The 23,920-nt window shown below is 45.0% G+C and overlaps 1 protein-coding gene across 6 annotated transcripts in view; it reads left to right on the plus strand.

Annotated features, from left to right (window-relative positions):
- POC1A (POC1 centriolar protein A) overlaps window positions 1-23,920 on the plus strand; it is a 96,657-nt gene that overhangs the window by 21,898 nt on the left and 50,839 nt on the right. For 4 of the 6 annotated variants that reach the window (XM_038149220.1, XM_038149219.1, XM_038149218.1 and 1 more), the window contains exons 1-8: window positions 5,660-5,730; window positions 6,906-6,990; window positions 7,647-7,818; window positions 8,697-8,876; window positions 9,981-10,088; window positions 11,359-11,474; window positions 15,767-15,900; window positions 23,776-23,844. In XM_038149220.1, the coding sequence (XP_038005148.1) occupies window positions 5,713-5,730; window positions 6,906-6,990; window positions 7,647-7,818; window positions 8,697-8,876; window positions 9,981-10,088; window positions 11,359-11,474; window positions 15,767-15,900; window positions 23,776-23,844 (882 nt within the window). In that variant the 5' untranslated portion in view covers window positions 5,660-5,712. Of the gene's footprint in view, window positions 1-5,659; window positions 5,731-6,468; window positions 6,581-6,905; window positions 6,991-7,646; window positions 7,819-8,696; window positions 8,877-9,980; window positions 10,089-11,358; window positions 11,475-15,766; window positions 15,901-23,775; window positions 23,845-23,920 lie in introns of those variants that run through there. The other 2 variants (XM_038149222.1, XM_038149224.1) reach the window with 2 other exon arrangements.

Genomic DNA, 23,920 nt, shown 5'->3' on the forward strand with positions numbered 1-23,920 from the left:
CCCCTTGCCACCCTTCCCCTCAGCCATACGGATGAGCAGTGAGTAGTACAAATCCACTGCAAAGACTAGGCAGCAAATAAAGCAGGATATTGCAATTAACAGGGTGCTTTCTGACTCTCTGCCTAGCAGATGCTTCAAATCTGAAGCAGAAATATTTTCTCTTAATGTCCTGAGCAACTGCAGAGTCCAGGCTTTGCAGCGCCTCTGCTTTACAACAGCAAAGACCTTCTGCTTGCCGAATGCTGAGGGGAGAGCTCCCCCAGCCCTGTCAGCTGTTTCCTGCTGATGCTGTAAGCAGCTCATGTCACTTTCCTCCCTCTTTTCGAGGCACTGATAACAAGCACCTGGGGCAGCCAGGTGACCTTTGTCTGAGCTTCCTCTTTAAACTCCCTTGGCTTTTACTTCATTGCCTGGTTGCTAGCAGCAATAAAGATCTGTTCCGATAGCAGTAGAGGCTGCTCCTCTTCCCTTTCTCTTCTTATGCAGCATCAAAGATCTCTGAATTTACTTGAACAGATTAGCATTTAGGTCAGGATTTACTTGAGTAAAAGGTTGGTTTTTTTGTTTGTTTTTTTTTCTTCCTGTCTTAACTCTGTAAGGAAGGGTAATAAGCACAAAGGCAGGTGGGAAAAAGAAATGTGGGCTATACATAAGCAAGTTTGGCACACAGGAGAGGACAAAGTCATTAGTAAGCGAAAAAATAACTGATGTGGCAGCAAGCTACACCTCCAGCTGATGTAAAGCAGCCTCTCCCATATGGAAGCAATGGGACATGTCACTGTCATCAGCTGAGCTGCTTGGTAGGTCTGCTCCCTTCTGCAGTGTCTAACCTGTCTGTAGCTGCCCCCTTCCACAGCAGCAGTAAAGGAGGTTGGACAACAATTCTCTGAGATATGAATCTTCATCTACATTCTTTGGCTCCTTGTAGCTGTGTGCTTGGGCTGCCTAAGTCCCTGCTGTGCTCTCTGGATGCAAAGTGCCAATACCAAGGTGGCTGTCACAACCCAGATGGTCTAGGATGTGTTGGGATGGGACATAAAACAGCAGTGAAGGATCATGGGGACAGGATGACCTTGTTGTGAGAGTGCTGCTAGCAACTGGGAGACCTGGGTGTAGGTACTGGTTCCATTTTAGTGTGTGCATTGCATTCACCAACTCCATGTCTCTTGGAGCTTCCTTTGCATATGGCAAAGTACTTCTTCTCATCACTGGTCTCACTGAGAACCTCAGCTTTTTCAGAAAAACTCCCATGCCAGCTTTCTGAAGCTTTGCATGCTGTCCTTTGGAATATTCTTAGGACTGTAAAGGTACAAGTAGAGACTGGTATGCTCAGCAGTTTAAGTATTAACAGGACACGTGAGAACTGGGGTTTGCCGTATAGAATTGGTAAACATTAAGTTTAGTTGCTAAACTTAGACCCACTCACCCTAGAGAGAAATCCAGGGTTTTATGAATTGGGCTTGGAGTCAAAGGTTAACTGTAATTTCATGCAAGAACAACTCACCTGAATTCTGCGTGCGTCTGACGCTCTGCAATAGCTTTTGCAGCATGCAGAAATCACAGCTTTGGCAGGGCTGTCAGTGCAAGGCGCTGTCGATGTGACAGAGGGGGCAGATCCTGGGGCTTCTGCTCTCTTTCTGATTTACTGTGACACAAATAAGCCCAGGGAAGGACTTGCTGAGAATTACTAGATAGCGCCTAAAGGTGGCACGCTGGGAAGTGGCATTTGAAAGAGGCATGCTTAGCGCTTTTATCACCCACAGTTACGGTGTTCTTCCCAAAGAAGCTGCCTAGATGGGCCTGATTAATCTCTAATGAAGCCGTGCTGCATTTTTATCCCGTGTTCCGGCTGGCTTGTCGCTCTGTCTCCAGGCGAGGCTGCTGCGGCCCCCGGCTGCCCCCCGGTGGCCCCCTGAAGGACGGCAGGAGTCCCTGCGGGGACACCGCGGTGACAGCGCATGGCCCGAGCGCCCCCTCCGTGCTTGCCCGTCAGGAGAGGGCTGGCTCCAGGGACACCGTTTCTGGGGGGCCGGAAAAACCCCGTCCTGCCCAAAGCCGGGGCAGATAATGCCACAAGGATGTTTGAGTGGCTGAACTGGGCTAGTCAAGACTATCAGCTTCACTGCTGGACCCACTGTGTGCTCGTTGCTCCCAAAGGCCCCTTTTCCCCTCTTGACATGAATTTTCTTTAATTCTTTCTCTTTTGCCATTTGCTCTGAACTCCCACAGGTGAGAGCATCATGCCAATGATCTGCTGTCACCTCTGGCTGTTGGTGTTACACAGTGGCACCCCAGGGCTGAGGCAAGCAAAGTAACCATCCATGGCCACCAGAGATGCTGCTTGTGTATTATCTAGAAGGCAGCTTGGGGTGGTTTTTTTGGGTGGTGTAATCCTTCAACTAAAGCAGATGTTCCCATTTCCTGCTTTTATAAGTGGGAGTGCAATTACAACATGTTTCCGGATTTTTATTTCTCTAAAATGGATTCTTTCAGACCTCAGGCATATTTAGCATCATGTGTATCTTCTTTTTTTTTTTTATTTCAGTACAGAGAAAGAAAAGCTAATACTCAAATGCCAAAGAATTTAATGAGGAACAGGTCAGGCCTTGCTAGAAACCACTTCAGACTTCCAGATCCAAAATCCATAGCTATGTGGGCAGAAGGGCCATGTCTGAGGGAGGAATGCATCTCTTCAGATGCAGTACCTCAAAGGGCAGGGGGGAATGCAGAGCTTTTCAGGCACCCCTGAGCCAGCAGACTGCCTGCTGCAGGAAGGCAGTGCATCAGGGAGAAGGAGGGATGGCTTCCCTGAGAACCCCCATTCATGGAATTGTGTTCATGGCTCTGCTTTTTTGAACAAAGCATGAGTGATTCAGATAAAGTAAATCAGAACATCTCTTGACCAGATGGCTTGAGTGAGGGCTTGGGCTTTGTTTCCCCAGCCTGAATGCTGGATCATTCACTGATGGAAAGGAAACTACTGCTTTTGGGTCTCATGCCAGAAATGAAGCAAGTGTGTCCCCTGGTCCATCTCTCCTAGCTAGTTTTAAACCCACTAGATAAAAAAGTGCAATCCTATTCAAGAAGTTTGCAAAGACATTGGGTTGCCATCAATGAATCCCTGCTGCTGTGGGGTAGGAGATGTCAAGAAGATTATTCTCCATGCTATCACTGCTGTTTCTGCACTGCAGGGATCCGGGGAGCCCCATTTCTGCAGGTGTCAGAGGGGCCCAGCCACAAAGCTCCCCAAACAGGGCCCTGGCATGCCCAAGGCTGCAGCCATCCCAGCTCCTCCCTGGGGACTCGCTCCTGGTGCAGCCAGACACGGCCCAGGCCTCTCCTTGGCCACAGCCCCTCAGGACAGCTCTGTGGACACTGCTGGGCTCTGGACTCCCACCACTGGTGGCTCTGGGACAGAGAAGCAACAAGTTCCCTCCAGCAGTTTCTGCTTGGGCTGGGCTGCTCACCCTGCCAGGGCACCACTGCCAACCATCACTGAGATGTCAGCTGCAATATCCCCACAGCACAGGCACCACAGTGATATGCCAGAACATTCCATTGGAACCTGCTGTCTGTTGGTGCCAGTTGGTCTTTGCCTGCCAGCCAGTGGGACACAGCCAAGCTCTCCAGGGCGATGGCCATGGAGCGAGAGTTCTCGTCCCTGCGCTTTCCACAGAAGCTTTGGAAAATGCTGGAAAGTAGCAAGTTTCAGTCCATTTGGTGGACCGAGGGTGGAAAATGTGTGGCCATCAACAAAGATCTCTTTGAAGAGGAGGTGCTGGGCAGGGAAGGACAGCAGGTCTTCCACACACAGAAAATTGAAAGTTTTGTGCGACAGCTGAATGCATATGGATTCACCAAAATGCGGCGGAATTTCCAAAGATCTGCCTCCCTGCCTGAATTCCTGGCAGAGGAAACAGCAGCTTCTGCTCACAGCCAGGTACAGCAGCTGCTCTGCACAGCTACTAATTCTTGTGATAATCAGGTTGGGGGAGAGGGACCTTCACAGCAAACAAGGCCTCCTCATAGAGGGCCATTTGCAGGTTGTTCATAAGGGGGCTTATAAAAATAAGGGAGAGGGACTTTCTGTGCAGGCAGAGGGTGACAGGACAAGGAACAGCGGTTGTATAGTGAAAGAGGCCAGGTTTAGATTAGCTGTTAGGAAGAAATCCTTCCCTGTGAGTGTGGTGAGGCCCTAGCACAGGTTGCCCAGAGAGCTTGTGGATGCCCCATCCCTTGAAGTATTCCAGGCCAGGCTGGATGGGGCTCTGAGCAACCTGGGATAGTGAGTGGCATCCCTTCCAAAGGCAGCGGGGTTGGGACCTGATGATTTGTAGGATCTTTTCCAACCCAAGACAGTGTGTGATTCTGTGATGGAGGGGATGGAAGTGAGTGGTCTGGTTTTCATTTCCTTCTCAGGCATGTTTGAGTGAGTCTTTCTGACTAGTAGAAATGTGGATAAGATACATTTTGGTGAGATCTACTGAGTTTGAACCCATTGAAGGCACAGACAGGCTGAGCATAACCTGATTTCTTTGAATGTCTTTGCTCTGTGTCTTGCTATATTAAATCTGAAACCTTCCTGTGGCACTTGCCCAATGCCAAGCATCAAAGGACCAACAAGTTTGCCTGCCTGCTTACATCTACACTGAAGCTGCTGAGAAATAGTGGTATTTTCAAAAATAGTTGTTCTGCTTTTGAAAATCCTACATTGCTCTGCTCTCAGGAGGCAAAACCCCAGGGGTGGTGATGCCTGAACACAACCATCACAAGGTTTAGCCTGAGCTTTAGGTTTTACACAGCCCCCAGGGTACATGATCTCTGCTGCAGTTTGGAGTAACCGGGGAGATGGCGGCAACTAACTCTTCTCCTTGGCCTGTTTTAGATCCTCTACTACTATAACCCCAGCTTCAACAGAGCGCATCCCTGGCTGTCAGAAGCGTGCAAGAGGAAAGGTGTCCTTAAAGGAAGGGGCCTATATGTGGAACAGATGGAGGAAAGGCCCCTTTAGAAGCTCAGATGGTCAACCCAAGCTTCATGGAGAGGCAGATCTGGGCTCCACACAGGCACCTGTTAGAGAGCAGTCAGTGTCCAGTCTGTAGTGTCTAATTAATAGCGCTGTTCCTAGATAGAGATGAATAGAGTTGGAAGAAATAGATTTGAGTTTGTATTAAACCACTGGAAGAATAAACCCTTCTCGGTTGTCCTGATCTCTTTGCACAACCCCGGGGTGAGTTCCTGTTTGGAACACTCACAGACCAAGCAGAGGCAACTGATCTCCCAGCAGATGAACCACTTCTTGGAACTGACCAGCCCGGCTTCTTAGCCCTAGAGAACACGGCTTTGTGGTGCTCTCCTGGCTGCGACCGGAGACCGCCTCACCAGGCTCTAGAGCCACTGAGCCCCAGAGCAGCAATGAGACAAAGCACTGGGATGGTCGGCACTGAACGGGCTGCCAGGGAGCGGCACCACGCCTGCCAGGATAACGGCTGTAACAGCGCCGGAGGGGGCTTTCCCAACGTCCTGAGCCCCCTGACGGGGCCGGCCGTGCCCAGGGACCCCGCTCCCACACACGGCCCCTCCACGGCCCCGAGCCGCTCCCTCAGCCCGGGCCCGCCGCGGCTCCCTCAGCCCGGGCCCGCCCCTCGCAGGGCGGGGCGGTTGCTACGGGGCGCGCGCGGCGCGGGAACCGAACGGCGGCCGCGGGGCGTCATGGCCGCCCTGTGCGAGGTGAGCGGCGGCCGGGCCGGATCGGAACGGAACAGCCCAGCCCGTGTGGGGCCGCTGCGGCGGGACCGGGGCATCCCGGCGTGCTGCGGGGACTGCCGCCGAGCGGGGGGGTGGCGGTGGCAGCCCTCGAGCCGTTGTGTGCCAGCCGGGAGGGTTGTGACTGTGCCGGCAGGAATGAGAGGGGAAGGCAGGGCTGGTGCCGGCCCGGGGGGGTCTGGTGCCGTGGGGGCCTCTGAGGCCGGCGTGGCGGTGGGAGGCAGTGCTGGGCTCGGGGGGCGTTCAGTGCTGCTGTGGGGTGGCATCACGCCGGTGGGGCTGGGGACAGAGGGGCTCGATGAGCTTAATGCTGCTGCAGCCGGGGCTGGTCAGTGTTTGTGGACAGCAGCACCTCCAGGCTGTTGCAGGGGTCTGGATCTCCGGGGGGCCGGTGCTGAGGGGGGAGCGCTGCCCTGCTCTGGGGCTGGTGCTGGGCTGGGCTCTGGTCAAGCCCTGAGTGGGAAAAGGCTGTGGTGGGGATTGCCAGGGAGGCAGCGGCAATGTGTGTGAGAGCAAGGATTGAAGGCTGATCAGCCTGTCCTGAACGATTTTCAAGTGTTAAAACCTCCTGTAATAGTTCTCTCAGGTCTTTGTTTTTTTGCCTGACCTCCGGCTTTTGTTGGCCTTAGCAAGGTGCTGTGGAAAGGGTTATGTGCCGGTCTGCTTTGCTGTGATTCTCATTTGTCCTGCCTGTTTCAACAGGTGTGTTAAATCTTGTGAGTTTGCCTCTTCTTTGCAAGTACTGGCTTCTTGGCTACACCTGGGCTGAGATGAGCAGCTGTCAAAGCAAAGCTGAGCTTGGCTGCCTGCTCAGGTGATCATGGACATGGCTTATCTGTTCTACAGTCAGCTTTAGAGCCTCTGTGCCAGCAGCATGTTGTAAAAATGCATGAGGGATTTGTGCAGTCGCTCAAGATCCAAGCTAATAACAGCTTGGATAATTTGCTTCTTTTAAAAGTTATGGTAAATGTGAAATTTGTGTTTTGTGTTGTGCAGTTGCCTGCACAATGGTTCTTGACTCTACCTGTTTTTTTGTGGGGTGAATATGTGGCCTGGTTTACTTCTTGAAGAAATAAAATGATTTTATTGTACAAAGATGGTTCTTAAATCTGTAGTGTCTGAACATTCTTGTCTTCCAGGAAGATCCATCCCTGGAGAGGCACTTCAAAGGCCACAGAGATGCTGTCACCAGCGTGGACTTCAGTCGTGCTAAGAAACAATTGGGTAAATTGTCTGTGTTTTGATGGCCAGAGGATAAAGACGGAGCTGTTCTGCTTTAGTTAGATGGGGGGAGCAGTGGAGGTAACTGAGCTCTGCAACAGCAAAAGGTCCTGGCTGTTGCTTCCTGCTAACAGCAAGTTGAGCATTGCTGCACTCGCCTTGTGTTTTTAGTATGTTGTGAAGAAGTGCTGAGCTGACTTAGGTCAACGTTTTGCCACAAGGGAGAGTTGTTGGAAGGAGGTGTAGCCAGGGTGCTTTTAAGTCACCAACTCACTGGTGTTCTCTGCTTAATCTGAAGTGACATTTAACCTGCTGCAGCTGATGCCTCTGCCAATAAGAAAGTGAAGAGATAACCTTCATTTCCTAAGTGTGTGGAAGATTTGCACCCTGTGGCTGTTGCATGGTTGGACTCTTGGAACTAAATTGTCCAAAGTAATGCATGGCTGGCCTTGTTTTGTTTGAATTACTGATGAAATGATATGCATGACAATAATGAAATACACAGCTTTCAGTAGACTGGTGAAGCTTCAAGGACAATGTATTGACAAGGCTGGAAGCTGCAATTGGGAGCTGAGTGTGAAATGTAGTTATAGTGCAATTGGAGGAGGGCTAATGCAAGTTTGGGTTTGTGTGGTTTTGTTTTTCCTTTTTTATTTCAGCAAGTGGCTCAATGGATTCGTGCCTGATGATCTGGAGCATGAAGCCTCAGATGAGAGCCTATCGCTTCTTGGGCCACAAAGATGCAGTTTTGTGTGTCCAGTTCTCACCTTCTGGCCACCTTGTGGCTTCAGGCTCTAGAGACAAAACCGTCCGTTTGTGGATCCCTAGTGTGTGAGTACCTCTTCCCTTCTGCCTCTCTTTGTGTTTAACTATGGCTTGGATTTTCTCCTTACTGCTTTGTAGCAGTTCTCTGGCTATGGGACAGGGACCTGTTTGAGGGAAAGAAGAGCCACTGTGTCTTTGTCTTCTCTTCAGTCTGTGAATATGGAGCTCCTGGTGGTGCAGTAGGTGCTGGAGACAGATTTTAGACTGAGAGTTCCATAAACTGTTGGATCTCTAAATATGCCTTGTGTTTATTTGCCAGAAAAATGCGTCTTGCATTTATTTGGAAATGATGTATAAAGAAAAATGAACACATTTGAATTGTGTTGCCTGGCTGAGGTAATGGCAGATTGCTCACAGCTGTACAGCATCGGGTGTGCTGAATTCTGGTGTGATGTGGCACTGGAATGGCCAGCTGGAGCATGGGCCATTACAGGAGCAGTTGTGAGGTCGTTGCCTGCTTGGCTCTTGTTTCAACGAGCTGTGAAAACACCTCTCTCCTTGCCTGCCTTGCTGCAAAGGACCTGGCAAGAGTACAGAACCAAAGTGTCTTCTTTTACACTGATCTTTCTGTAAGTGTTTAAATGGTTGCACAAATTAGCTTGTAGCATTTTTTCCCCTTTATAGGAAACATGAGTTGTTTCCTGTTGGATTGGCCTCCAGTATGGGACCGAACAACTGGTTTTATCTGTGTGTTCTGTACTGCTCATGAAGCATGAGCAAGTTTGGGGTTGATCAATGTTTTTATCCTGGTGTGGTCACATGCAGTTCCCATAGAAGTGGCAGGTACTAGCACTGCTCAGCATACAGCAGCTCTGTGTTTTCAGGTGCAGAATGCCTTTGCTGCCCCGTTGTGCAGTTTTAAAGAGCTCTTCCCTTTTGTGTAGCAAAGGAGAATCGACTGTGTTCAAGGCTCACACGGGAACCGTGAGAAGTGTTCATTTCTCCAGCGATGGCCAGTCCTTAGTTACAGCTTCTGATGACAAAACCATCAAAGTGTGGACGGTTCACAGGCAGAAGTTTCTGTTCTCACTGAGTCAGCACATCAACTGGGTTCGCTGTGCCAGGTGAGTACAGCCCTCTGACAAGCAGAGATAGAGATTTATCCCTCAAAGCAGAGGCTCAGTGTCGTGGTCTGGTGCAACACATTTCTGTTCAGGGTGATTCAGGTGTGTCTAGTTACTGAAATATATTGCTGACCTGCAGAGACATCCTTTGAGTTATAGTCTGCACCCACTTTGTGTTTCTCCAGTAATCTCTGTCAAGCAGAGGCTTTCCTGCTTTGTGATTTGTTCTGTGCTTTGTTTTTACCTGGTAAGGAGAGTTCTGTCTCTTGAAGTTGCTAATAGTAAAAAAGGAGGGGTTTCTGCTGTTATTTCAGCTTAGTTTCTTAAGACTTTTAATGCCCCTTGTTAAAATGATCACCAGTGCTACCTCTCAAATGTTTCAAGTGCTGCCATGAGAACATTATTTCCTGGTAACTGTTTCAGATTTGGTTTCAAGGAATTGTTTATGCATACGTGTATCTAGGCTAAAGCCATGGTTCCTCTACAGGTGAAAAGTTCATTACAGTTCTGTAAGTGGTGATGGCAGTGGCTGGTAGCACTACAGATGCCCACAGAAGAGCAGAAAATACGCTTTTCCGCTATGTCTGATGATCTGTAGTTAGGGACTCAAGTCCTGATTCTGTAATGTGTATTCCTGTGAAGAGAGATCTGAATCTGTCATTTATATGATATTTTGAGATGGGAACTTAAAATATTCTCCTAAGGCACTGGAATGGTGAAGACTCTGCTGCAGCTGTTTTCTTGTGAGTGACTGTATTGCTCTGAACTCTTGTGGCAAAGGCTTGAATTGTTTTGAATCAGGGCAGAGAAACAACTTGAGGTACACTTGAATTGAAACAAGTAAGACACAAGACCTTAAGTCAGATTCAAGACTTTCCTGAGGGTTATTTTATGTGCTCGTGGAGTTAGGGATAGTTTGAGTACTTAGGGATTGCTTTCTTTTCCCTCAGCTTAGTGATTGGATTTTCAGTCTCATTGATGCCTCTGTGACTTCTTGAAAAGCTAGGTGGTTTACCAACATGTCAAAACACCTGGCCAAATTCAGTCGACCCTGTACTCCTTTCATTTGAGGGCTCTTGTTAATTGCTGTCACTCTTGCCTTAGATTCTCTCCTGATGGCCGGTTGATAGTGTCATCCAGCGATGATAAAACTGTCAAGCTGTGGGACAAAACCAGCAGAGAATGCATCCACTCCTTCTGTGAGCATGGAGGGTAGGTACCTGGTGGTGGTGTCTGAAGTGGGGTTACCTGGGGAATTTACACCTGGTTTTGTGAGGTTCAGAGGTCCCTGTCCTGGCAATTATAAAACTGCTTAAAAAAACAGCAGCACCTCTTACAAAAGTAGCCAGTGTCAGGGCCCAGTCCAGAAATGCCCTGGCCCCTTTGACTGCTTAAGGTTAGAACTGTGAGGGTTAGATTTCAGTAACTGTCCAGCACATCAAGCCTCAGTTTCTTTGTGCTTATTTATTTTTGGAGATGCTTAAATTCCTTATTTCTTCTTTTATTTTGCTCTGAGTTGTCATAAATTAAAAGTGCAAAAGCCTACTGACAGAATGGCGCTTGGATGCTTTCATTCATCTTCAAGTTTTTAAATAATGAGGTTATTCAAAACCCCCACTTTACATTCAGAAAAATAGCTATTAAATTTGGAATGTAGCAGAAGATAATTTACCCAGAAACAAAACAAGTCCTCAGAGAACTGAGACTGGAATCTCCCTAATTCATTGCTGCACTGAATTTCTAGTGCAATATTTTGTCCTTTCTAGGTAATATACAATGATAATAAGACAAATTCAGACATTATTTTTTTCAGTGCTCTTAAGTATGTGTCTTGTCCAAACAACCTATTGAAAGAACTCAATTTTCTTCAGTACTTGCTACAAGAATAGTCAAAAGATAATTAATTTTATCCAATTTGTTTGGTGAGGAGCTATCTTTTCCTGAAGGATCTGAAGCTTTCATTGTACTTATGTATTCAGACTAAAAATTGATTGGATTCAAGGCCAGAAAGAAATTTGGCCTCAGCCTTGCTACTTTCCAAGGGGCAACATATGATTTCAGGCACAAATTCACTAAGTTCCATCTTAAATTTAATTAACAGATGAAAAAAACTCTGTTCAGTCTTGTACACATCACTCTGGATATAATGTTAATTTAGTAGAAGACATATATTATGCAAACATTAAATGAAGACTTGAAAATGTTGTTGTGACAGTTGGATCCATCAGATTTCACGAGGTTTGTGTCTACAGCTCCTACACCTGTAATGTGAACTACTGAAGATGTGCTTAGGTAGGAGCCTGCAGTCTGGCTGGGCTTAGAAGCAAGGTCTTAAGAGAAATTCAGCAAAATAAATTTTCAGGTTATCTCCTCCTTCCCTGAAGGTTCAGTGAGTCATGATGTAGCTTCCCTTGTGGAAAAGGCCTGTTTGATCTGCAGCAGGAGTTGCAGGTGAGCAGTTGGGTCTGGTTGCCGTTGGCAGGTTTGTGAACCACGTGGATTTCCATCCCAGCGGTAACTGCATTGCCGCGGGCGGCACGGACAGCACGGTGAAGCTGTGGGATGTCAGGATGAACAGACTGCTTCAACATTACCAAGGCAAGTCAAGAGCTTACAAAAGTTGAACTTTTCCATGTATTGATGCAAATTGCTCTGAGGAGCAAGTCCGAGGATTGTTACTCCATCAGCTGCTGCTTTTCCAGAAAGGCATTGGATTAGGCCTGCCAGCGGGAGCCTTTCTTCACCAGACGTCATGCTTTGCTTTGTGTTCAGCTCCAGAACTAATCCTGAAGCTGTCCCATCTTGCAGATGGGCATGGGTCTTACCTGTGATGCCATTTGGCTCCTATTCACTGTTACTGAGAAGGTGGTGTGCAATAAAAAGGATGCGGCCTTTGCCTCTGAATAAGCCTATAGGAGGAGTCAGAATTGCATTCCAGCAATTCAAAATGTTGGGCTCTTTTATGAGAAAATTAGGAAAAGTTAACAAAAAGGGAAAATCAAAATCAATCGATTGCGATTCTATACTATGACCCATGTTTATGGTTCCTTTTCCAGACTCTGTTTTTCAGCTTCCATAATTAGCTTTGGTGATGCCAAATGACATCTCTTCCCATTACATGTTCTTGTCCCACTGATTAGTGCTGCTGTTTGGTAGATCTGGATAGGAAAAGGGTGCTTTCCCTTCTCTGCCAGCCTCTGTGAGATTGATTGGCCTATTCTATGCATTAGTTTCTTCAGCCAAAATGTGGCTTTTCTTTCCTAGTAACACTTTTTAAGGCTGCTGTGATGTTTTAAAATGAATACATTCTCCAGCCCTGTTTCCAGTGTTGATAACTTATTAAACTTAATTTTGCTAACCTTCCCTGAGGAACTGCTTCTGGCGTGCTCGTAAAGCAGATCAGAGACATGGGGCTGGAGCTTGGTGTGTTCTTTCTGCCCTCAACATAAGCTTTTGTGCATTCCTGCTGTGACAGCCTCCCAGCTTCAGTTGTTCTTCTGGATCACAGTCACTCCCAGCTCTCTGGTAGTTAACAAAATCTAATAAAAGTCAAACTTTTGGATGACTGTTGTTCTGATTTGTCAGTATTGAGTGTGCAATTTGTGTAATAAGTATTGTTAACTTGTGGCCCATATCAAAACTTGGAAACGCCTTCCTGAAGTCTTGTTGCTAAAATCAGTAGTGTTTTTAAATACTTGGGCAGTGTCAGGTTGTCCTTTAACCTGCTTTATCAGCTTTTCAATGGTGGCAAGATCTGCAGTGCATGTTTCCAGCCACAGTATAACTTGGCTCAAAAGTTGTCTCTTCCTGCTTTCCACTTACTGCTATTAAATTGTCCAAATCTAATGTGGTTTAGGCTTGGCTGCCAGTTTTATTTTTTGCCTTGGAATGACATATTTCCCTGGTATCCCACCCTTACTGAATGGCATTGTAGTGTGACACCCTTGCTATTGAAGCAATCATTTTCCTGGCCTGAGTATTATTTTTAACAGCTACTGTGTAAATCCTAGCTGTGTATTAAACCTTTAACTTTAAACCTTTTACCTTAAAAATAGTAATAATAGCTGAAGAAACCTTACATTGCAATGGTGGTTTTTTGCCGTCACTTCATGCACTTGTGGCCAAAACCTGATGTGTTTGTAACATGTTCTGGAGATGTTTAGAAGTCCTCCCCTTCTGAGGGTTTATGCATACCTCCTTTTGGCTAAATCCGATTTAGTTTTGTGTCTCCCCTGTGAGGCTGCCAGTCCTGTTCCACTAGGTGGCATCTGTGCCTTCAGAATGTGCTGATGCTGCCTGATTTCCAGGGAATCCATTTTAAACATGGAGTTGCATGGAGGAGTTAATAGATGAGTAGCCCTGCCTCGGGCTCTTGCGTCTTAAAGTTGGGCTGGTTTCCAGCACTGATTAGTCTTTTAGCAGTGTTGCTCTCGTTGCCAGCACTTGTTCCAACTGTGACATTTGTAAATGAAAGTTGGAAGTAGAGAGCTGCAAAACCTTTTGTATGGTGTGTTTTTCTTTGAGCCAAGCAAAGTATGCTCTGGTCACGTTTACTGTACAGGAGAGCACACAGATGCTTTATTTGGTCCTGTGCTTGGCGCTGACTTTTTGTACAGCAGATTTTGTACAGCCCCTACAAAAATGGCCAATGTTTATTGCCTGACATTTTTTCCCTGTCCAATGCTGTGTGTGGGACACCTCTGTAGCAGGTCTATGGAAACAGCTCTAACCTGTTTTTTATTCCTGTTTAAAAAAGAATAATTGGTACTTCTGTCCAGTTTGGATGGGGCTGATGGTGGTTATCTGTTCAGTAGAGACTGTGGCTGCTTCAAATTCATCCTGATTTATCTTCTCCCTGGTGATACTAAGGGTTGCATTGCATAAAAGAAGTGTTGTGGGACTTGGGACAGTTTTGTGCAGGCTGGGAGGACTCAATTTCAGATGTTAACCCCCAGTATAAGTCCCCTAAGGGGCTCTTACTTTGCTAGGGCTTGGCTGGCAGAAGGGAAGGGTGGGCTTGTAGCAACGAGTCACTGGGAGATGCCACCTGGTGCTGCTCTGGATTTCTTGTTCACAGCATGAAACCAAGTGAGGTGGCAGGATGTGTTGGCATATTTTTTGGAGAGAGGTTATCAATGGTCTTGTGGGAGGTATGAGCTGCTTTGACAGTAGAGGTGGACTTTTCTCCGAGTTTACAAGGGCCAGTAACTCCTTAGGCACAGAAGCTGTGACTGCTTGTGCAGCCAGTCTGTGTGACCTTTCCATTATGGAAAGGTTGGGTTTTTTTGGTTTTTTTTTGTTAAGCTGGAAATACTTTGTTTACCTTCTGGAACTTGCAAGATGTGATACATTACTAACCTTGTCTATTTCTGATGTGATTCCTTTCAGGACTTTCCCTAGTTGACAAGATACATTTACATTTATCTGAATATAGACGCTAAGGGGGTGAGAATATTACAAATCACTCAGAATAAGATTTTCAAGGGAGAAAGATATTTATCACTCTTTCATAAGAAAAACCTCCACACAGACCTTTTTCTCCTTTAATACACAGCATGATACAGGGTTGGGGTAGAGGAGGATCTAGCTGTGTGAAGAGACAGTATTCACCAACAAGAATAGCTGTGTAGAAGTTACCTGTGTTCAGGTTTTCTTCTGTTTTGTAACAGGCTGGGTCAAGAGGAGTTGTTTTCAGAACTTAGCTGAGGTATTTAGTGTTCCTGAGAATTTCAAAAGTAGAGGCATTCTGTTTTACAGTTGAGCAAGGTTATTTCAGCTATCTGCTTTGAATCCACGATGCAAAAAATATTTGCTTCTAATGTACTTAAAATGGTATTTTAAGGGGTTTCTTAACATGCAGCGTGGATTCAAAATGCACAGTAGACTCTCAACAGAACATAAATTTAGCTGGGTGTGATGTATCAGAAGTAGTAGATTTGAGATACCAGAACATTTGGAGGGCATGTAGTATAATTAAGAATAATTGGATGGTTACATCCCTCCTCAGGCATATTAATATTCTGTAATGTCACATACGCTCAGGAAGCTGGGCATATGTGAAGTACTGCGTGTTCTCATAAATAAATATGTTCAATAGCCTGTTCTGTAAAAGTTTGGGGAGGGAAAAAAGTCATATATTAAATGTTTAATGTTACACTGAACTTCAGTGAAGTTTCACTTTTTTCGTAGAACATTTTCTTTAGCTTTTTTCAGAATAAATCTTGGGCTTCATCTTCATGCAGGGAAAATGGCTTTATTGCAAGTTCACACTCTTGATAGTTTGTCTGTTTGTTCTAAATTTTTGGCGAGACAAATAGGATGTCTGAGGAAATAATGCTTATACTGGACCATTTTCAAGTTGCTCTTATTTCCTAGTTTCTCTTAACCCCAGTCTTGGCTAGAGTCAGATAGTAAACCAAAAGAAGTTGTGCAGTGTCAACTCTGAGCGTCTTCCATTGTAATTTCAGTCTTCTCTGTGTCCTGAGATGCAGATTTTAATCTAGAATGACTTAAAGAGCGAGGCCAGCAGCTCCACAGTAGTAAAGTACATCAATGTCCAGCAGTCTCACAGAATCCTGTAGTTCACTTGCACATACAGTACATTTTGGGGCTATACTGGAAGCTTTTGTAGCATTAAATCTCCCAGAATAATTGGCAAAGCTTCATTTTTCCTTTCAGTAAAGTAGTGCCTATTTTTACAAGAATTGAGTTACTGTTATTGTTCTCCAGTGCTTTGAAGAGCTTTTGTGGAATGTTTCCCCCATGATAATTTTCCTGTTAAATTTTATAACAGAAAATTGCAATGTGCTTGTGCTTTATTTTATTCTTTTGCCTTGGGCTTATGTAAACTGGTCTTGGTGACTATTATACTTTTTTTTTTCCATCCTTAGTGCACAGCTCTGTGGTCAACAGCCTTTCCTTTCATCCCTCTGGAAACTATCTGATTACTGCTTCCAGTGATTCAACTCTTAAGATTCTGGACTTGTTAGAAGGAAGATTTCTCTATACTCTGCATGGTCACCAGGTGAGGCAAAGGCTTTTTTACAGTAATGTAGAGACTCATAATAAACTGAGCCAATGCATGCTTGAGGCTTTCATTCTTCATGACCAGAAATGGTTTGAAAGCTTCCTTGTGTAAAATCATGATTATAATGCTAGTAATCTTTGAGATCATCACTGTTCTGAAGGGAAGGAGGTAAGGCAGGAATGGAGAGAAAGAGAAAGCGAGATTAAAAGTGAGCTCCAGTATTGAGGATTCAAGTCTGAGGCAGAAGGAACTCAGAGCAGCACCCTTGACTCTGACTGACCCTGTCAGCCTCTAGTGCAGCTCTGTCTCCTTCCCTCTCTAGAGAGCTGCAAATAACACTTGGCCCCCTGACACAGGTGTTCTGAAGATAAATGCTGTTCACCTGGCAGGAGACTCAAGAACAGTAGCAGTAAAATAGAGGATATCTATTTTGGGATTTGATTTGGGAACATCTTGTTAATGGACTGAATCATACAATTGAAGGTGATAAATGGTGCTGGTTGGTTAAGTTTAACTGATTGGCCTATTAGTATTATGCTGCTGGATGTGTTACTTGTAAGGTTAATTTTATGAATGCTTGGAGCTCTTTCTAAATCTTAAATGAAAATAAATAGACTAATTTCATTGTCCATGCGGAGTGGAGTGTGAAAAAGCAGGACTGCCTTAAGGGATCCCTTTCCAAAGATACAAAGAGAACAGAAATTCTTAACCCACTTGTGTCTCTTTTAAAGTGGGGGCTGAGTTTTAAAGCATAAAAACTGTTGGGGAAAACCACAGCCTGAAGCTTTTTGGAGATGATGGGGATTGTTGTGGGCAATAATGGTATCTGTGTAAGCTGTAAATCTGATAATTCTGTCTTCTTGTGGCTTTGTTTAGTGACTGCCACGTTTGATGTCTAAAAAGATCAAGTTTATTCTGTAACTTCTCTTTTGCTGTACATTAATAAAATTTTCTTTTTTCTTTTTTGTAATATTAATGGTAAAAATTAGGAAAACCTTATACTTAAGTCCTTCATGAAGTAGAGCTTTGATTAAAATTGACCAAAGAGTTCAACTGTTAAAAGAATGGTTGGTTATCCTAATGTGTTATCCTAACATGTCAGCCTTGGCTGTATAAAACTGTTCTTGGAAGAGTAAGTGGATACTCCTACCAGATAGTGGCTGCAAAGCTTCTGTTGCTTTAATCTTGTTTTCATATCTCTCTGTTGTGTTAATCTGTGTTAATCTGTGAGTTCTTGGGAAGAAGCTTCCTGGAAAAGGGTAAGTGTTGGAAGAACGGGAAATCTTTACACTTCCCCCCCTCCCCTCAGGAAGGGATGTGCCTGGTTATGGTTCAGCAGGAGGATGAACCTGCTTTCCATTTTTCTCCCATTTGAGCTGCTAGCTGTGTCTCACTGACTGCAGTAGCACAAAAAAATAAATAAGAGTTTAGCATTGAATGAGAGTCCAAAACTGATTATGGTGATGGAGATCTTCAGAATGAGCAATAGAAAGTCCCTTTAGGTTAATGCTGTACTTAGCTCGAGGCTTTAAAAGAACAGTTTGTGGATCACCTATTCAAAAGTAGAATTAAAGCTCCCTGTTCTTCCTCCCTGCTGCTTCAGACCAGTAAAACAGTGTCTGCCTCTTTCTCCTGGGCATCTAACTGGCATTGGAAAACCTTTGCCTTTGGCACAGCTGAATAGTAGCTGCTGTTGTGGCATTTACAGCTCCTTCAGTTTGGAAACAAGTGCAAGTATTGAAGTGGCTGGTAGAGCTTTCTGGTTGCCTTTGAGGGTATTGCACTGAGATATCTGTGGAACCAGTCCTGGCACAGTCCTGCTTGGCATTCCCTGTCTGGCATGTGCTGTTTTGTTGTGGGTTGTTTCTTTTACTGCCTGATTGAACAGATACCTTGCTTTTCCACCAAAAGCATATGGCAACTTGTGCTTTGTTCCCAGTAAGCCACTGTCAGTGGCTACAGGCTCTGCTGTCACCAGGGGTGGATTCCTGCACTGGCTGCGTCTCCAGCTACTTCTGCTCATAGATAAATCCACATTACTTAATAATAAGGGACTTTTTTTGTCCCCTCTGTTATTACTGTGACTTGTGCCAGTATCCCCAAGTGGCTAAAAACAAAGCGGTGTGGACTTTTTGGTCATTAAATTGATTTGCCTTTTTATGCAAGTGCTGCAGGTTAGTCACCAGATGGACAGCCTGTTCTGAAGATGTTCTCGAGTTGTGACTTTTTGAGGTTGAACGTTCTGGTTGACACTTTGTTCCTCCTTTGACAGCTGGCTGCTGTTACATTGTTCTGGGAAGGCTGCATGCAAGTGGACACTTAAAGGAAAAAACCCTACAGTCCTTTAGACATACTTTGACGCAACTGCTGGAGTGCCAGAAATTTGTTAGCAGCTGATTAGCTGTAGTTTACATGGGGAGGTTGGCCAAGTTTACATTGCTGTCTTTAATTGAAATGTAGCTGGCCCCTTGTAGCAGAAGGATCATTGGAGACAGAAGTTTGCAGCTTGGAGCTGACATCTTGCAGCTGCAAAATATCGTTCTGTATTGTGCTGCATATTTTGGTTCTGGAGTGCTTCAAGCTGTGAAGTGCTCTTATCTAATTCCATACAGATGAGACGCTGGCTTGGTATGTAAATCCACCTCTAGTACTGAATCATTGTTGAAGAACAGAATGTTTTGAGGCCTCTAAGCCACCCCTAGAGAGTTGCTAGAGGAGAGCAGGTATGCACATGGTACTCGTCTGCCCTTTGGAGTGGTTTAATTAGAGCATTTCCAGACTGACTTCCTCAGTGGAATGGAAGTTCTCAGTAAATATTTAGAAAACATCTCATGGTTATGTTCATAAATAGGAAGACAGAAAATGCAAAGTTAAAATTCTTCAAGCAACCTTGACTTGAACTATGAAGTAGCTGCGTTCTACCTACCTGGGCAACATCACTGATGCTCCCTGCTTTGCTCACTGAATAATGAGTGAGGTCTCCTGAGCAGGTGCATGGGAAACAAATGTGCTACTTTACTGTCAGCTGCCAGCTCTGCCTGGGTGGCATTAAACATCTGTGCAGGCCTGTCCTCTTTGAAGAGTGTGGGGACATCTCCGGGCTACACAGAAGTGAAACAAAAAAGAAAGAAATGTGTGTTGCAAACAACAAGCAATTGACTTTAGGCTAGCATTTCTGAGTCTTGAAAGGAAATACAACTTCTCCGTCCTTGCCTTGTGTTTTTATGGACTGAAATTTTCAGGAGTTAGAGCTGCTGAAGATTCAGCTGTAAGATGCCAGTATAAGTTTTCCCTATGTTAGTTGTAGCCTTTACTCCCTGGTGAAGGAGGATGCAAACATGACAGGCTTGCTCAGGAATTTTTCAAAGCCCAGTGTACTGAGAATCCTTGGGGCCTCTCGCCAGGTGTTCCACCTGAAACCATCTTGTTGTCATTGCCACCTCTATTCCCTGTGCTTTTCTCCTTGCTTCCCTTCCCTTCTTTCCCATGTGACTTTCCCTCTCCTCCCATGCATGAAGCAGCTGAAAGCACTGTCAACAGTGGCAGTGACTGCTCTGTTTCTTCCTAGTTCTTTTATGCCTAGAACTGATGATGCCAGGGCTGGGATCCCAGTGTGCTAGTTGCTGCTGGATTTGCTTTTCAGGCCTTGTCTCCTCTCATGGCCCCTTGTTTCTCTTTGCACTAGTTAGTCTGTTCCTGGAGAGTTTGGCTGAATGTGCTGTCTCCCACTTTTACATCTCCTTTTGTGGCAGTGGAAGAGGAAACTCTTCTTTAATGCAACTATTTGCATCCTCTAGATATGCCTTATTCCAACTCTTAGCATTTTCCTTGCTCTCTTACCAGGCTTTTCTCTACTATGCATTGGTTTCTTGCAGGACTGAAACAAAAAAAGTAAAAATCTACTAGCATCCTTGACCCCACTTCTCTCCAGCTTCCTCCCATGCTGCCTCTCCTTTCATAGTGCAGACAGTGTATCATTAAACTACTCTTCTCTGGTTTATTCCTTGACCCTCTCCAACCTGGCTCTTGTTTCTTCTGTTATGCTGAAGCTGAAATGTTAGCTCTGTTCCTAGCTGAAGCCCGAAAGTCTGGCCTCTCTTGACTTGCCTGTTGGTGTTTGCCCTGTTATTGTTGAAGCGTTGTGCCTTCTGTGCCCAGCAGCTCTGGGAGAAGAAAAGGGTGTTCAAGAAGGATTTCTCTTTGATTGTCCACTCATTATTTATGGATGGTACACATTCATCTGCTGCCTGTGCGCAGGTGATTCTGGGCTCCAGTCATATTTCTCCAGACTGAACTCTTAGCCTTTCTCTTAAGTATTTCTTTCAGAGACATCTATTTTTAGCTCTACCCTTGAAAGCTTTGTGTTCAGGGATGCTATTCCTGTTGTCTTATGTCACCCTGGTGTCAGTTGTTACTGATGCTATTAGCATCCTGCCAGTCACTTGGTGGTGTAATCTGTGTCCTGGCTTCAGATCCCATCCCTCTTGGTGATTAATGCATTCAAGTCATTCAGAATAGTCTCATCATCTATTTTGAAGGCCAAACGTAATGTTTTATGTAAGCTGATCAACCTGGGAAATACTAGGGCAGTAAAGGCCTTGCAGTCACTAACATCCTTTGTAGGAAGTGGGAAAAGAGGCAGAAGGTGTAATCTTTATCTCTGCCCATGAATTCTGTAACATGCTGGGCCTCACCTTTCTCACCTGTGAAAGCAGCTGGAAATGGGCTGTCACCTGGTGTTTCAGCTGCCATGCCATGCATGTCTGACCTTGCCTGAGTTGTGTTCACTGGGAATGCTGCAGCAAACAATGAGGTTTGCTGCTGTTATCATTCCTTCTCTATGGCTTCCTTTTTCTTTATGGTTGCTTTGCTCCATCCAGCGTTTGAGCTGTTTGTCCTTTTCAAGGCTCTCTGGTACTTGCCTCTACCTTGCCTGGTACTCTTTCATTAGAAGAGATGGGTTGAATGTCAATTAGTGACCATGTTTTTCTCACTCAACAATTTCAGTGGGTGACTTGTTGCTTTCTTCTGTACTTTCTTCAAAATTCCTGCAGCTCTTCCAGTATCATTAAAGCTGCTGTTATAATTTCAAACTCTACTGGACATGCAAAAAAGCTTGACAGTCCTGACGTTGACCTGCTGAGGATTAAATAGAAATGTTCCTTACCACTGACTTGGTGTATGTCATTGCCTAGCTCCTTCTTCCTGCAGCTTGCTGTCTAGTCTGAGGCAAGAAGCTGCTGGAGTTTGGGGATTGGTGCTAGCAGCTTGTGTGGAGCACCTTGGGCAATGGGGGTTCAGACTGGAAATTCTGAACCTCCAGGAAATACTAATAGAGGGCCATTTGATCCTGCTACAGAAAGCAAGATACTTCTACAGATCCAGCAGAAGAAGGTTGCTGCATCCCACAAGTTCTAGTTATGTGGGAAATAAGCTTAAAATTCTCTCTACAGCTTCTGTAGAAGAATATGCAACTGCTACTTTTTGATACTTTTAATGCAAGCAGTAAGTTTTCTCCCTTAAAAAAGGGAGGAAAAAAGGTTTGAATTCTCTGTTCTCCAATCTCATGTCTGTTTCCCAGATCTTCATCAGAAATCTGTTGGATTTCTGCTGTGCTTTCCTGAGACAAATGGAAGTTAAGCTGTGTCTAATAACTGGCAAGTGTAGCTTTTTATTTTTGTTTGGTGTGTCAATATTAAATTGCAAGGCCATTTGGCAAACTGTTGCTATAGCAAACCTGTTGTATCTTGGAAGAGTTCTGGGAGTGCATGTAGCGGGAGTACTTTTTCACTTATGTCAACAAATCTGTAGAGGATGTTGCGTCTGTAGACTTGTTTGTTCCTTTTCTTTCAATTTATAAAGGCACATTCAGTCTTTGATATAATTTTCTATTTTGGGAAGAATATGTTCTGTTGAACTTTTTTTCCCTTCAGAATGCCATGACTTTGGAGTCAGTTCATTGCCTGTTTTGATGTGATTTGTGTTGTACTAGATTTTGTCTAAATACACTGAAATATTTAGACTGATAAAAATATTTTTAGGAAACACTGCTCCTTTCCAGTGTTCCTTGCTTGTGCTTGTTCCTGAACACTTTGTCTTAAATTTTTTTCTGCCCTGCTAACTCTGACTGGTTTATTATAGTCCAAGAGCAGCTTCTGTATGCTCAACTTCTGTGATCTTGGAGCAATATTCACCACTGCAGTTTTCTAGCTGTCGAGTTGTTTCTGCCCTTTCTTACTGCTTGTCTTTTGTTTTTGCATTTTTTTTTTTAGAGCCTCCATTCCTGACACGTGTTTAGAGAGCTGAACACTGGGGTGGGTGGGTGGGAATAAAGGCAGAGGCACAGTTTGTCTCAGCTGATTGATGGCAGTGTCTTTGGTCTGAAATATCTACCCTAGTTATTGCTGTGTCAGGTGAGTGAGCTTAGTCACACCGAGCACTGCGCCTGCGCTTTGGAGTTGCTGCTACTGGAGCTTTCCTGGCAAGTCCTCTCTAGTGAGGTGTTGCTAGGGGAGGCCTCAAAACATTTCGAAATCACTGCATGTGAAATGATAATATGGAAACACCTTTATGTGTCTTAAGGAAGCTATAACTGTTCACACTGGGATTGAGCCCAGCAAGGCTCTGGTTTAGCTGCCATAACATTGTGCCAGCACGATTGGATGCCCACAGGACTGTGGGGCACAAGTTGCAGTGAGAGCTGGGTGCTTATCTCACATGCAGTCTTTGGGTATTTGTCTATCTTCAGGATTTATTATGTTGAGTTCACTTCTACAAAGAAGGCAAAGAGGGTGTGAGGTTTTCATGCAATGTCCACTGGAAAGGTGTGGACTCAGAATTGTGTCTCCTTCCAACACTGAAGGAAGAAGAAGCTTCTTAATTGCCTTCTGAGATACATGATCTTACTTGAAAGGGGGTAACTGCTTCTGTCAGGAGGTGGATGGTCATGTGGTGGTTTCAGGTGGTTGTTGTGGCTTTTCTGGTTGTTTTCAGTGTTTGTTTTTGGTGTTTCCTCAAACCCTCCCCAGCCAGTCAGCTCCATAGGCAGCCTCTGGAAGTTCTCATTCTGCCCTCTGCCCTTGCTGCTGAACAGTCTGCAGAGGAATGTGTTCAGCAGCTGACATAAAACTCCAGGATCTGGGTCCCCAGCTGTTTACTCTGAGCAGAACAGTTTGTCTGTTGTGCCTGGGCTCGAACACACGTAGCATTCCTCAGCTCTGTTTAACTGCAGCTCAGAGCTCCTGCCTCAGCCTGCTATGTGCATCCTCCTGTGTGCTTGCTGGAAGGTGGAAAACACATTGAAATAGGTGTGTGGTGTGGAAGGTGTGCTGTAGCACTCAGAAGCATTTGAAGTCTCTCAAAACTGAGTGTTTTAAGCATGAGGCTTCTTCAAAATGCAAGTGCTGTGCAGAGGTGATCCTGGCTGCATTAACTCTGGCGTCTCTCCTATCAGACTACTAAGAGAAAAGCAGTTTAAGCCAGCCTACTGTACAAAAACCTCATAGTTTCAACACTTCTAATAAATGAACAGGAGGTTTAGAAATTGCTAATTCTAAAGTGAAGAGGGAATGTTTGAGGGGAACAAGAAAAAGCCTGGTGCTGTAAAAATTGGTTTTTCCTGTCTCTGCCATGGATATTGAAAAGTGGGTGTCTTAAACTGGGGTCAGAAGTGTGGGAAGTGGTAAGTGCCAGCAAGCTGAGCATCTTAATTATGGCCCATTTACCTGACAGGTAAGAGCTTTTCAAATTTTGCCTTTAGATTGCTCATGTCAAATGATAAATACCTTGTAAAGCTGTAATGAATGGAACATTGTAACAATTCTTTTTCTTTTATCTTTTTTTTTTAAACCTGTCTTTTAAATGTGTTTGCAGGGACCAGCTACCTGTGTAGCATTTTCAAGAGATGGAGACTTATTTGCCTCTGGAGGTTCTGATGAACAGGTACCTGATTAATTTCTGAGTTATAATCCAGATTCACATTTCCTTAAAAGCTGCTGCTTTTTATTCTCTGTTGAAC

Source organism: Motacilla alba, chromosome 12 (genome assembly GCF_015832195.1).
Source record: "Motacilla alba alba isolate MOTALB_02 chromosome 12, Motacilla_alba_V1.0_pri, whole genome shotgun sequence".
Lineage (NCBI taxonomy): Eukaryota > Metazoa > Chordata > Aves > Passeriformes > Motacillidae > Motacilla > Motacilla alba.